The 15,081-nt window shown below is 40.0% G+C and overlaps 1 protein-coding gene across 4 annotated transcripts in view; it reads left to right on the forward strand.

The window, feature by feature from the left end:
• The window catches only part of kiaa0930, a 102,406-nt gene that overhangs the window by 30,893 nt on the left and 56,432 nt on the right, over window positions 1–15,081 (forward strand). For all 4 annotated transcript variants that reach the window (XM_078568332.1, XM_078568330.1, XM_078568329.1 and 1 more), the window contains exon 2: window positions 11,731–11,879. In XM_078568332.1, coding sequence (XP_078424458.1) covers window positions 11,731–11,879 — 149 coding nt within the window. The remainder of the gene's footprint in view (window positions 1–11,730; window positions 11,880–15,081) is intronic.

The raw sequence follows: 15,081 nt of genomic DNA on the forward strand, positions 1-15,081 counted from the left end.
AATTGCCCTTTCAGATTATTCCTTATTCAGTGCTGCCTTATACAGTTATATTGCAGATGTCCAAGTTTTTCCAACGTAAGCCATTCAGCTGTGCAAAATGTTGACCGACACAGGGATAAAATCTCAATGTAATATTTTAGGATAACACTTTGTGAAAAATTAAAACGGCGCCTGTGCTCTAATTTGCACCGTCTGCCACTGCCCCACCCCCAGCCAACACACCCTACACACGCTTTTCTTTGATAGCAAAACCTGTTCTTTTTAAAATGAAGCTTCACAACAGTCCATTGCAAGGAAAAGTTTAGTCTTTCTAAAGTTAGGTTCATGCACCACCTCATGGCTGTTCTTGCTTTGGTGGAGCACCGGACCAGACAGCATCAAATTGGCTGTGACACTGAATGATTGCAAAAGGAATGGAATTGTTTTTAGAACATGTGGTCTTGACCTATCTGTTGACATTCAGCCAATTGACCAATATCTGTGGCTGATAGCTGTGTTTTTTTTAACCATCTGATCGATATGTTGATTCATTTTTCCCCCCATGTTGTTCTAATTGTATTCAGTCTGAACTTACAGTTATCATGTAAGGCCCATAAAATGAATTGATGATTTCAGGGAAATCAAAGCTTAACAATGAGTCGATATTCCAGAAATACAGTTTTGATGTCCATTTTAATAACATTTATTCTGTAGATTTTTGTACATTAGCCATGGCAAGCACAGAAAGGAGTAATGTGTGTGAGAGTCAGCAAAGTGGCACTTTCATCTTAGTTCCCTGGCTCTGAATGCTACATTTACTCTTCAAATGATATGCTTTTCCAACGATCTGTAACACACCCATCCGGTTTGAACACTAATTTTACCCAAACTGAAATTGTTTGCACATAGTGTGTATCTTTCGACCTCAAACCTTGTGACTCCTGTTGGGAATCATTTAAGGTGTCTTCTTTTTATCAGGTTATCACGTGTTTGTAAAAATTTGGATTTATAAATGAACAACTAATGCAATGGTATTGATTAGAAGGGTATTGAAGAAGCACAGAATCTGTATACAAGTTATATAATGTGTAGAAGTGGAACATTGTGTATGTAACTGCTAGGTTTGGCTCCTAAGCAGTAGGTATTGAGGTTGTATGGGTGTAGTGTACATGTTTGCACTTAGTGCATGCTGCTGACTGTTCTAGACCACTTCATGAATGGGTTGCTTCAATTGTGGCTCTGTTTTTGTGATTTGCTGAGTATTTAGCGAAGTGGATTTAACTTTCAAAAGCAATCTCTTCAGAGAGTAAGAGTAAATCTGTTTTCAGTGGTTGAATGATTCCACTTTTATGGTCCAGTGCAATATATGCTGGATGGAATCGAAGTTTTGGCGGGGGTGGGTTAGCCTAATAACCTCAATGTAAATGTGGTTAATTAACTGGCTTTTCTGGGATAATTTATATAATTTGTAGAAGTGCACTGTGTGTTTTGAAAGCTGATAATCATGCATTGCACGTAATGAGAGCAGCATCTTATATGGGGATCTAGAGTGTAGCAGTACAAAGGGAGGCAGCATTTACTTTCAAGAATCTGAACTGGGGAAGTGAATCTGCTGGAGCACCAACAACACCAAAGGGATCCTGGAGTCCCAAAGAGAAAAATATAGGCTTCTTTGGAGCTGATAGGAATGTATACATGGCAAGTGTGGCAGGAAGTGGTCAGAATATGTGACACACAGTTCCAATTAATGGCAGACAAAGGCAAAGGTCACTTTCACCTCACTGACTCCTTGTGCTCCTTTCAGCCTTTCAAAACAGATGGAATGCTGGCACCTCATTAGTACTTTTTTTATTTATTTATTCGTTCATGGGATATGGGTGTCACTAGTTAGGCCAGCATTTATTGCCCATCCCTAATTGCCCTTGTTCAGAGGGCATTTAAAAGTTAACCACATTGCTGTGGGTCTGGAGTCACATGTAGGTCAGGTCAGACCAGGTAAGGATGGCAGATTTCCTTCCCTAAAGGACATTTCTGAACCATAAAGGTTTTTGCAACAATCAGCAATGGATTTGCGGTCATCATTAGACTTTTGATTCCAGAGCTTTTATGCTACATGCCAGTGCTGTTCTGTATTTCATCAAATAGCTATAGACTAGAGACACTCCAACATAAGTTAGTGATGGTTAAGAGTCTGGATCATAGTTCCTCAGCCATTGAGGTTGGAGATACTTGAGGTGTAAGTGCATTTGCTTCTTAATTCAATAGACCCAATGGAATGTTTGCATAGCAAGTATGGTTTCAGCTGAGGTAGGCAGCTAGTGGTAGCAAGAATACTGTGAAGAAGAACATTTTTCAGCTAAACCAAGAACAAATGTTGACTAAAACTTTACCAAATTTTCACAACATTCCTTAGCAGGAGTGTTTGCATAATTAGTTGGGATGTTGCCCTCTGGTAAGATAACTGTGTGCTTTATTACTAATCAGTGTCATGTGCACCCATCCTTCAACTTTCTTATCAATCTTAGTGGGATTATTAGGCTAATGGGGAGTTGAGGTGTTGAAAAGAAATGATTTGATATACAGGCGTAATAACATTTCTTGAGTGTGTCACGGACAGAGTGTATTTGCTGTCTTACTGTCTGTAACCAGTATATTTGTATGGAAAAAGGTGTGGCTCTTTTTACCCTTAGAGTGTGTATTCCAATTAAATAATTCAGCAGCAAGCTTTCATGAGTTTAAAGTAAAGGTCATTTATTCTCTCTCACTTGCCTCGAATTAACACGTCACACATAGGCAAACACATACACATATGATATGATAAAGATAAGTGCACATTTACAGATTACACTTGTTTCAGTCTCCACTGGCTTCAGGCTGAATTCAATGGTCCTGATGCTTCCGATTTAAAGTAGATGACGTCGGAGTTGGTTGTTCTCCTGGAGTCACAGCTGTGGAGTTGAGTTCTTTCTTTAAAATCTCTATTGCAGAATGGAGACTCAGTCAAATTAGTAGACAGGGTCCAAATGTGTTAGTTGGGTGGAGAGAGAGGGAGAGCAGGAGCTCTACGTAGCTCAGCGGCAAGTCCAGTTCTGCTGAGGAACTCGTGCTAAATCCACATGAACATTTAGCTAGCCATGTAATCTCTCTCCAGCTGCTAGTAATTTAAACATAATTGTAGATTCCAATTATAATTTGATTAGGTCGTCTGGAGAGCTACCTTGAAAATCAAGGTCTTGTGTCCAAGAGGTTAACCTTTGAATGGTTCATTGTCATTTGTTGAATTATGTAGGCGATTTCTATAAATATCTTGTCAATAGGGCAGGAAGGAAGGTCCCCCTTGGGGGAAGTAAGGAGAGACATCATTGTTTTTGGTGATATATATCATATATAATGTCAGCCATCTTGATGTAGGTTTTTAGACTTTAGTCTGTTTCAAAAATAATCTGTCTTTTTAAAAGTTCAATTGCTGTTTTCAGCCAATGAACTAAAAATTAATATTTGAGCGTTTCTTTGTGACAAGGATTTAATGTTGAAGTGAGGGTTATGTAAATCGAAAGGTTCGCAGCAGGTTGAGAGCTTTCTTGTAGTAGAATATCTAGGAGGTTGTTTTTCAAGTGAACTTTGAAACTGGAACAGTTTCATGACCACGGATCCTAGCCCTGAATTACTTATGGGGATATTGAAATTTTAAGTAAGACGTCTTTTTTTTAAAGAGGACATACAAGCAAAATCTGGCTGAGACTGTAAAGTAACCACTTGCTGGAAAATTCCTATGTGGATTACTTGACCAACTAGTTCAGAGAGAACGGAATGTTGCACCTAAAAGGCCTACTTCAGGCAGAGGGGCTTCTAAGGAAAAGATACAATGCAAACTGAATTGTAATCTCCTGTGGTTACGGAGGTAATGGAAAATGATTACCATCTTAGCTGAAACCACCTTCTGTTGAGTTATATTCCAGACTGTGAACATGAACTGAGTTGAAAAGAAAACAGATCTGGGCAAAAGACATGTTTGTTTTTTTTTCCCTTCCAGGAATACACAAGGAAAGGGGTTTAAAAAAGCCAAACGCAACCCTAGTTCTGTGTGCTAACCTGGTGTTCTGTTATGGTGTGTGTGTGTGTGTGTGTGTGCTGTCAAGGTCATAGCTGAAGAACACCAACTGGGCACTCCTACACTTGCAGGTTTTTAAAAAAAAGCTCTTTCTCTCTGATTGCTGGAAGCAAGTCACAGTCAGCAAAGCTACAGTAGAAAAGGAAACAGGACAACTCCTTTCATGTAACCTGCAGAACCAAGAATCCCCAACTCAATAGCCAAAGCCAGTGCTACTGGAATCACCCCAATTTAACAGCCGCAACGTTTCGCTATCTACTCCTCGCAGACAAGCCAAAGGACTGATTCGTATATATATTTTTTAACTTATACTTTTGGACTCAATTTCTCATTTCTCATCTGTGTGGATGTGCATTGGGTTTTTATTATTTTTCCTCACATTTAGTAACTAATAAACTCACTCTTTCTTTGACTCAAGGCAGCCTGGTTAAATTGGCTCCTTTTAAAACATAAATACATTTGGACTGGGTAACGGTATCCATGAGGGAAGGGATCCTTCTAAAATTAATTTTGTTGCGACTAATCAAGGAGGTTGAATAAAGGAAGGGAGCCAATTCATCCCTCCTCACCCGGGACCATAAAAATTCGGGGTACCTTGTCCGGGATCATCATCAAATTGGGGGAGCTTCGCCCAGGGACCAGTCGTAAAAGTACTTTGGTTGCTTAATGACTTGCTGCTAGTTTAAATCTGGTTCTCAGACTGGCTGATGATTGATGATCGTTAAAAGTCAAAGATGGCACAGCCGTTCTTCTGCAGTCTGCTCAGGCATCTTCTAGATTTTGAGGTAGTAAAGGATCGCAGCATCAGAAGTCAGTTTCGGTCACATGGTCAATGGCCATTGGTCACCTGGAATAGCTTAAAGGCCATTGATATACAATAGGAGATAGATGGTGTCTTTCACACTTAACTGGTGGTGGATAACGGGTCTCATCAGTTTTCCTTTGTTGAACTGCAAACCTGGAGACAGACAGTCTAGTAGTCCATTGATACTATGTTTTGAGTAAGCTTCAAACAGTGACAGGCGTGAATTTCACATATACCATTCATCTTGGCATATCCATTCTAGAGGGAGCCTGTCCCCTCTACTGCAAACCACCCCCCCCCCCCACCCACCGCCGACCGCCCCTCAAACTATGACTATTCAATTTGGAACTTTCCATAAACTTCAAAGCTAATGTTGAATAAGAAAAGGTCACCTGACCACTTGGTTGCCATAATAACAGTTCATCAGTGTAGTCCAGAAGCTTTCATATGAGTAAGTCCATGTGTAAAGTTATGAATATGACATGCCCTTATTGGGTGTAACATGTGGCATTGTGGCCAAATTGGCAATACTTCCCATGAAATGCACTTTGTCCTAGAACCAATACATTGATCAGTGTTTATATTTCAAATATTTGGTCAACAATTGTAATATTGTTGTTGGTGGTTCAGCTGGTAGCAGCCTGGCCTCCAAATCACAAGATTCCGGGTTCAAGTCCTGCTCTAGGGCTTGAGCATAAAAATGAAGGCTGACAGTCCAATGCAGCACTGAGGAGGCACTGCACTGTTGGAGGCGCCATCTTGAATGAAACATTAAAACAAAAGCCCATCTGTTCAGGTGGATGTAAAAGATCCTATGGCACTATTTTGAAGAAAAGCATGGGAATTATTCCTGATGTCCAATATCTCAAAAGAATAGGTTATCTGCTCATTATCACATTGCTGTTTGTGGGAGTTTTCTGAGCACCAATTTGCTGCCACGTTTCTTACATTACATTGTGATTACCCTTCAGTCCTCCAATCACTGTTAAGCGCTTTGATGTCCAGTGGCCATGAACAGCATTATATAAATGCAAGTCTTTTTGATTTATGTGCACCATATGAAGCTTCTGTTTGACAAATTAATAGTGAAAATGAGTTGCACTATTTGTTGTGTAAATCTAGAGGCCCTGTTCAGCAAAATGAAAGTTAAAAGTTTTTCACTAGAAATGGATTGATTCCCCTTAAACACGATTTCAAGTAAGAAAATAATGCACAGCACCCTCCCATACATAGTCATTGCAGTGAGGGTATTTCCATCTTGTGCCAGCATAGTCTGTGGTGGTGCTTACAAGACTGTTTTTTGAATCTGCAATCAAATGTCCCTGCAAAAGTCAACAGCGTAACTAATTACGAGTGGCCCATGTCCACCTCTGGTGAGGGCGTGTCTGCACACAAACTATTGTAAGACCTGTGAAAAACCTGTCAAACTGTTAGATCTGCTTTATTCTATAACTACACAGTTTTACTGCCCTGTCAGCCGAAAACATATGTCCTTTTTTTTATTTGTTCATGGGATGTGGGTGTCACTGACTAGGCCAGCATTTATTGCCCATCCCTAATTGCCCTTCAGAAGGTGGTGGTCATCACTGCAGGGAAACATGATCCTTGAATGGCTTGTTGAGGCACACATCAAAGGCTGAACTATGGATGTTAGGCCCCAGTATAACTGCGATGTTTATGTTATTTCTTTGCAGACACCTCTTGATCTCATTAGTTTGGGGCATGTTCAGTTCCCATATAACCAATGAGCTATATTCTTTATGTAGGCCACCGGAACACTTATTTCACACAATCGATCCACAACATCACTCTATCCATATTCATCTGTTGTCATGGGCATCCACAAAAGCCCTTGCAGGGAACTTAATTTTCAACATGGTTTTCTATTTGAAAATTACCATAGTTTATTCATAATTTCATTCCATCGGCCATGCAATCTAGTACTACCATAAATCTTGTCTTCTCATGTCCTGTAGTTTTCACTAGAACTTTTTCCCAACCTTTCCACTCTACAGTTTGGTTGCGGGGTATGTCAAAATTCCTGGGCATTTCATCCATGTTGGGCACTCGTGTTTTTGCCACTGTCTGATGATAAACTGCTGGAAACTGGTAATTTTGGCATTGAGCTCTCTTTGTAGTCTCTGAGCGATATTGTTCTTCTGCTGCAACTCTAGTTGTTTTCATTCCATAAAGTGGCTACACCAACGAACTGCTCCGAAATCTTTGCTGGACCCCGGCTTTGATTTGGTCCAGTTAAGTGCACATACACATATTGGTTACGTTGTCACCAGAAATGCATTCTATTTTTGAGGACCCGTCCTGATACATGCGTCTCAAAATCAGGCCAGTATCTGGTTCCTGTTCTCATGTCGTATTTGGTCTGGAGTGGCTACTTCAGGGCAGATTCCTTCCATTCTTGCACCAGTTTTTTCCACTCACACCGAATTCCCATGCTGTAGCACAATTATTTGGCAAGTTAGCAAATGTTATGACTTTTGGCTTGAAACAATCATTATATGTCATTCTTTCTGCTGGATGACCGATTTCTGTTTGTCGTTCACCACGTGTCTGGGCTTGTCTTAAACTCCTGCACATGATCTTGGCAAACACCTGCTTGATCCCATGTGCCGACTTATAAGTAAAACATGCATTTCTGACGTGAAAAATTGGGGCCGATTCCTAATGCAAGTATAGCCTGTCTTAGCAGGGAAGGAGGTGTTGATTTGTACACCAAGTAAAGGCCTAAACAAGAGTTTTGGCGCCAACGGGTTGTCTTATATCCTGCAATCTATGGTAATATAATTGCTAAAAAATCCATGGGAGAAATTAGGAGATCTTTTTACACAGAATTATGATTTGGAATACATTGCCTCAAAAGGTATTGGAAGCAAATTCAGTAATAATTTTCTAAAGGGAATTGAATATATACTTGAAAAGAAGATATTTACAGGACTACGGGCACTAATTGGACAGCCTCTTTGAATTTACAGGTGTCCACTCCGTGGTCACCTCCACATCTATAACAACCTAATCGTGAAGTTACTGCTGAAGCATTCCTACTAGGCCTTTTCATGTTTCTAACAGCGGACATTGCTTCTTGCTTCGATGCTGTGGGCCTAGTTTTCACGCCATGTTCCCACCCCACATGAAGAATGGCGCCATGTTGTATGTGTTGCAAAGCCTGAGAGTCTCACGCAGCGCTTTCCACAGCGAGGGAGGTTTCCAGGGTGCGCTTAAAGTCAATGTCGAGCTCGACGAGTAAACGGCGCAGTATGGCGTCGTCCTGAAATCCACAAACCAATCGGTCCCGCAGTGTATCATTTAATGTGTCCCCGAAGTCGCAGTGTCCTGTCAACTGCTTGAGGTCCACTACATAGGTTGTGATGGACTTTCCCAGGGCCCTAATTCTGGAATTAAATTTAAAACGCTGCATTATTACAGATGGCTTTGGTGGAAGCATGTTTTCACGAGATCCACTAATTCATTATAGGACTTAAAATTGGGCGCACTTGGGGCCATCGGGTTGCGAATGAAGTTGTATGTTTTACTGCCACATACACTCAAAAGGATGGCTTTCTGCTTTTCCTCCATGGTAATCTCGTTCGCTACAAAATAAAATCCGAGGCGCTCTACGTGCTAGCTTCAATCTTCCATAGGTGCATAATAAAAATCAAGTCTGCCAAAGAGCAGCATGACTGGTGAGTAGTCTTTACTCTTTTTTTCTTAAGATTCTATGTACTCATGTTAACGAGGCAAGTGCAGAGTCGGAGCTGTTTTATCCTCGTCACCAAATGTAATGACTCGACAGAGTGGACAAGTTTCAACAAGAAACAACTAAACTTTATTACAGAGAGCATTTCAGGTGCCACATGCTCGATCAGGACTCTCGTCAGGAAGCCCCACCCCACGGATTGCCCATGCTTAGGGCTCTCTGGACGGAGCCTCTATAGAACATAACGTGACCCCTGATAGACAGCAGGAGGGGCTATACCCTCAGTTACCACAGTATAGTTGGACAATAAGAGTCAAAATGAAGCGGGGAGTTACAGGCTAAACTTACTACAATTGATCTATTAGGAAGAGCCAAACATGTGCAGGAAAATGTTCAGCTTAGACCTACCAATAATTCAAACTATAGCCAAGTCCTCCAAGCAGAGCTTCAAGAACATGACACAGGAGTATGACTGGCAAAAATTTTTTCCTTACTTTGCCTATGTGGTAAATGTAAGAATTCATATTTTATTCAGAATCTGTTAATGCATTATGTTGTCAGTGTTACTTCTATTTAAAAAATTTTCAACTGAGAAGACCCTATGCCACATACCATCCTGGCTTGTAATTATATCACCGTTCCTTCACTATTGCTGGGTTAAAATCCTGGAACTCCCTCCCTAACAACACTGTGGGTGTACCTACAACACATAAGGGCAATTACGAATGGACAATTAATGCCGGCTTTGGCAATGATGGCCACGTCCCATGAATGAAGTTTTTGAAATTTGATACTTGGTTCAGTGGCCAAATGTTGCAGTATTTGACCCATATGCATGTTTTTTATAAGAGCAACATGATTTAACACATCGAAATATCTCATTTAAAACAGTTATTTTGATTTACATTTTAAAAAGACTCCCATGAGTGAGGCCATAAAATATTGCAGATTTAGAGAGAACACATTTCACTCATTCATGAGGGATAGGTCATTAGTCTTCACTGCTCTGACCTCTGATATTGTTTATGATTCCTTACAAAATGACCCATCGCTATAATGTTCTGACATGTTCAGCTCGTATAACACTTTTTTATGGCTTCTTTGTTATTTCACCATTAATATTAATTGCAAACCAGCCCCTTGACTTAGATTTGAGAGATTAAGGACATATCATGAGTCACTTCTAGATTCCAGTATATGCAATTGCATTGTTATTTTTAAAATTCTGATATGTTTGGTTTGATTTTGAGATTGGATTTTCCCAGCGCTCTATATAAGGATCAACATAGGGAAAGGGTCAAAGCTCAACACAAACACTGAATAGTATAGGAAGAGGACAAACATCTGAGCTATTTCCTTCACACTAAGCGTTTAAGAGCATCAATGTAACTAGATGATAACTGGTAGGAAAGATTTAGGATTCCTGGGACCTCGGTCACTGTTCTTTTAGCTGCTGAATGAGAATTTGTGGATGATGGGCAGAGAGACTTGTACCCCCACCTAATGGTTGGAGGAGAAACAGTCACCAGCAGCAGACCTAAAGCAATAAACTTTCCCAAATGACCCCAAATTTTAGAAGGCTTGGCTTGCAATGAAAGAAAGTGGCAAATGAGTCATGAAACAATAATTGGCTATGCAGGATTTAGGATACAGTGTTTCATTTCTCCGCATTCCCTTACCTGAACTTCACATCTTGTATTCAAGTGGTCCAGTTGTTCATTCTGCTTGTTCTAGAGCTGACCAGAAGGACTTGGGCACATTGTGGGTTAGTCAAATCCCAAAATGGCCCAATTAGATTAAGCTTGTGGAGAAGTTGTCAGCTTCTATTGCCCTTGTCAGCTGTGGAATCTGTGGCATAACTGTGGCATAACTGCAAACTTCTATTGTTCCCTGTCCACTTTTAGGAACTTGTATTGTTTGATAACTGGAAACAGCAGTAGAGTTTCAACATTCATTTCTAACTTATTACTTCCAATTTTTTTTCTGCAAGGTATATATCAGCTTTAATATAGTCTGTGTTTTTTAAGTACTTAAGTACTTGACGCACAAAGATTCTTCCTCCAATCATCAGTGTCCTGTATATCAACACAAATATAATCAAAGGTGCAAAAGTAGAGCCCATTAGTACCAAGTATCTGTTTAGCAATTTACACCAAGCTCTGAGCTAATTGTCTTGATAGCAAAGGCTCAATTTATTGGAATAACAAAGTCCTAAAAATATACCTTTGAACACCTCCTGGTCAATCTGTATTGTAGCAAACATAAAATCTACAAAAATCATAAATGTTGATTTTTGTATTGAAATATTAGGTTGACATAATACCATGGGATAGCCAAGGCCATTCCTGTATTGGCATGGACCTTTTACAATGAAGGTAATTGACAAGACAACTATTGCCATATGTAAATTTCAGATAGCCATGAATAATTGCTGCTGCAGTTTTGATCAATATCAGACAGAGTGCCTTTTAATAGCTGTTATGGACCCAAAAGCATGCTGACTTCTAGTTACAGGTTTACATGGATCACAAAGCTTTGACCTTTCCTTGGAGGTTGAAAACTAATAACTCTTTGTCAGATCGTCTATAGCAGCCCCATACTAGAAAGTGAACTGAAATTGTGGGTTGCACGCTGAGTCAACATGTTACCATACTTAATTTTAGTAGCAACATGTTTTTAGGAAGTGTATTATGAACTTTAATTTACATGTGCTCCTCTTATCGTATGGAAAAGCCAAAGTATTACAATAAGTGAATGGTAAACCAGTAACTCTCCCTAACATGGCAGTCTTCCACAGCGTTCATAGCTGTTCTCAGACCATAATATGTTGATTAAGTTATTTTAGTATTTCAAACAGTGAGGGAAAAGTCAGACCAGAACCCTTGCCAACATTACTGAAAGATCCCCAGTTGACCATGCACCTTTCAAATAGTTTGGTCTACTTCATTGAAAAGGTTGAGCCATGGGTCTAGAATTGTGTATTGTATTGTGCTAACAACGTTTCAGGGAGGGGAGGGAAGAGTTTGGACTAATGTTGGCAGAAGTTAGTAACAACACAAGGTGTTGGTTAAACTGACCTTTTCTATATCAGACCTCCACTTAGACCATTTATTTGCTTACCAGGCTGTTTCAAAGATGATCGGATTGTCTTTTGGACCTGGATGTTTTCAACTTACTTTATGGAGAAATGGGCCTCGCGACAGGATGACATGTTGTTCTACGTACGTCGAAAGTTGACCTTTGTAGGTCCGGAGAGTGGTGATGGAAAGCAGGTAGGCACAGCAGATGAGTAAATTTAAAAACTTGATATAAATTAGCTTGTGCATTGTTTTTCTGAATTTTTCAGTCAAATCTGTTAACTGAACTTTGTAATCTTTGGACTTCCTCTTTCAGTTTTAGCTAATTTACCCAATACCTTTAGGTAATTAAATAAAGATGGGGCAAGAAAAGGTTAATTGGAGAATTTGCGAGAAAGTCGTCTTCAAATAACATGTTTAATTTTTGGATTTACTCCATTTAATTAATCTCCCAGTGAAATTAATAACTTTTGACAGAGCCTTCTCGGGGAGGAAACTCCTATATATTCATTTAGTGCTGGTGGTGTGTCACAGTTCACTCTAAGTCCAAGTTGCTTTGCAACATGCACGTAAAAGTCTGGAGCTATGGAAAGTGATGCTAGAGACTGTGTAACATTCTTTCCATCACATGACTGAGCAGGAATCTCTCCTGCTATTACCATCTGCCATTGGTGTGTGTGTTGGAAGTACTTGCAGATTGATACTCAACCTGTTTGGCTGCATTATGAACTTACCTTCCTTAACCATCAAGTCCTGGGGTGGGACTTGAACCCGGAATGTCTGACTCAGTGGCAGGGATGCTATCCACTGTGCCACAAGATATCCCATTCAGTTTAGTACAAGCTGTTAAATGAAATTCCTTCCCTCCTTCATTTGGGAGGGAAAAAGTAAGAATGTCAGTGCAGGCTAGGGTTCAGGGTCAAGCTCCAATATGAGAGCTCAGCCCAGCTCCCTAAGTGCCCTGCTGTCAGATCAGTCCACTTCTTGTTAAAAGGTAGTTCATACTTGGAGCAACATATTGATGCATCAATGTGGCACTTCAAGAAGTGATTCACCCACTGCAAAGGAAACCAAGCTGGAAAGTCCCAGACTTGAACAAAAACAAAAATACCTGGAAAAACTCAGCAGGTCTGGCAGCATCGGTGGAGAAGAGCACAGTTGATGTTTCGAGTCCTCATGACCCTTCAACAGAACTAAGTAAAAATAGGAAAGGGGTGAAATATAAGCTGGTTTAGGGTGGGGTGGGGGGTGGGCGGTTGGGACAAGAAGAGCTAGGTAAAGGGCCAGTGATAGTTGGAGATAACCAAAAGATGTCACAGACAAAATGACAAAGAGGTGTTGAAGGTGGTGATATTATCTAAAGGAATGTGCTAATTAAGGGTAGAAAGCAGGACAAACAAGGTACAGATAGCCCTAGTGGGGGTGGGGTGGGGTGAAGGAATACTAAAAAGGCTAAAAGGTAGAGATAAAACAATGGATGGAAATACATGGAAATACATTTAAAAATAATGGAAATGGGTGGGAAAAGAAAAATCTATATAAATTATTGGAAAAAACAAAAAGGAGGGGAAAAAACGGAAAAGGGGTGGGGATGGAGGAGAGAGTACATGATCTAAAATTGATGAACTCAATATTCAGTCCAGAAGGCTGTAAAGTGCATAGTCGGAAGATGAGGTGCTGTTCCTCCAGTGTCCCAAACCCTCCCCCCACCCTTAAACCAGCTTATATTTCACCCATTTCCTATTTTTATTTAGTTCTGTTGAAGGGTCATGAGGACTCAATGTCAACTGTACTCTTCTCCACCGATGCTGCCAGACCTGCTGAGTTTTTCCAGGTATTTTTGTTTTTGTTTTTGTTTTGGATTTCCAGCATCCGCAGTTCTTTGCTTTTAAGTCCCAGATTTGCTCGCTCTTATAGCTCCAAACAGTGACAAAGACAATCATCCATTCCACCGACGATCAATTAATGGCCTGAGGACTGAAGTGAAAGTGTCCTTTTTTTTAATCCTAATTACATTTTTGTATTTGCCTGGTGGAAGTAATGCATTTTAAAATAAAGTAAATCACGCAGTACAAGCAGTTTAATTTGTTTATTGTTTAAGGATTCATCACTTATCTGATGGTTCTCTGTATAAAATCAACAAACGTTGATTGGGGACATTGTGTCTTAGCACCGAACTTGTGTGTGTTTTTTTTTTCTTGTGCACTGGATATTTGAGCAGAATGCTTGAGTAACATTTCAAAATTTGTACTTAATTTCCGGTCCACACGAGATTTTGAGGCAGCAGTTCAAAGTAAACTGCTTAATGGCTATTAGAACAAAATCCTAATCCTCCACCAGGCAGACATTTCCAGAGCTGTATAACTTCCAAAACTCCAGTCAGTTAAGTTTTCCTGGAGGCCCTTTGTAAGATTTTACAGCTGTCTGCAAATTAACCACCATGGCTTCTTTTGCATTTATTTTCTGGTTGTGCAAAAGTAACTTCCTCCAGGTAACTTTCCTTTTAGAAGCCTAATAAACAACAAGCTTGAATCACTCCTTCAAAAAAAAAATTGCTATGATCAAGCTATTGGTTGCCTGCCCTGACATCGTTTTATGTGGCTCTGTGACAAATTCTCTCTGATTACGTTCCTGTGAAGTGCTTTGGGATGATTTACAATGTTAAAGCTGCTCTACAAATGCATGTTGTTGCTGGAAGTAGCTGCCTTACTCTGGCAGAATTACAGACTTTCAAAAGCGTCAGTCTGCCATCAGGATGAGGAAACAGACACTCCCTGTGACCTAGACTCAGAAGTATTAAATGTGATCGCATCCATAATAACTTCAATGCAGCCCATCAGAGACACCATTATCTCTGTTCCTTTTTGACTGGAGTGGACTTGATGAGCTGAATGGCTTTTTGTTAATCCTGTGCTTCAGTTCTTAGGCTCTTCATAGAAGTAAGCACAATGATTTGGTCAGCATGCCTAATGATCTTATGTTGTGATCATGCCTGACATAACAGATTCATTATTTGCAAAGGAATATTCCACAACGCACCTTTAGGATCTGAAAATTGTGTCCTAGCATTCAACCAACTAGAATGACTTTCTTGTCCTAATGATGAGTCCACTATCCTTCAGATATTCACCATGCAGACTCACCAAAAGATGACATAGTAATTGTGTTGTGTTTTTACTGTGAATATTTTTTTTTTAAATCTTTAATTCCTCATGATTGCAGGACAATCATGGCAGGTTGGCAACCTCATCAATGCACACTGTGTATCTCTGTGTGGCAAACCATACTTCTTTAGCTTAAAAGATTATAGCATTTAAAGTGTGTTTTTTTTAAAATTACCTTCACTTAAAAGTTATTGAGCCATAAAGTAGCATAGTGATTTCCTTTTTTTAATCCC

This window comes from Cetorhinus maximus, chromosome 22, assembly GCF_964194155.1.
Source record: "Cetorhinus maximus chromosome 22, sCetMax3.hap1.1, whole genome shotgun sequence".
In the NCBI taxonomy this organism is placed as follows: Eukaryota; Metazoa; Chordata; class Chondrichthyes; order Lamniformes; family Cetorhinidae; genus Cetorhinus; species Cetorhinus maximus.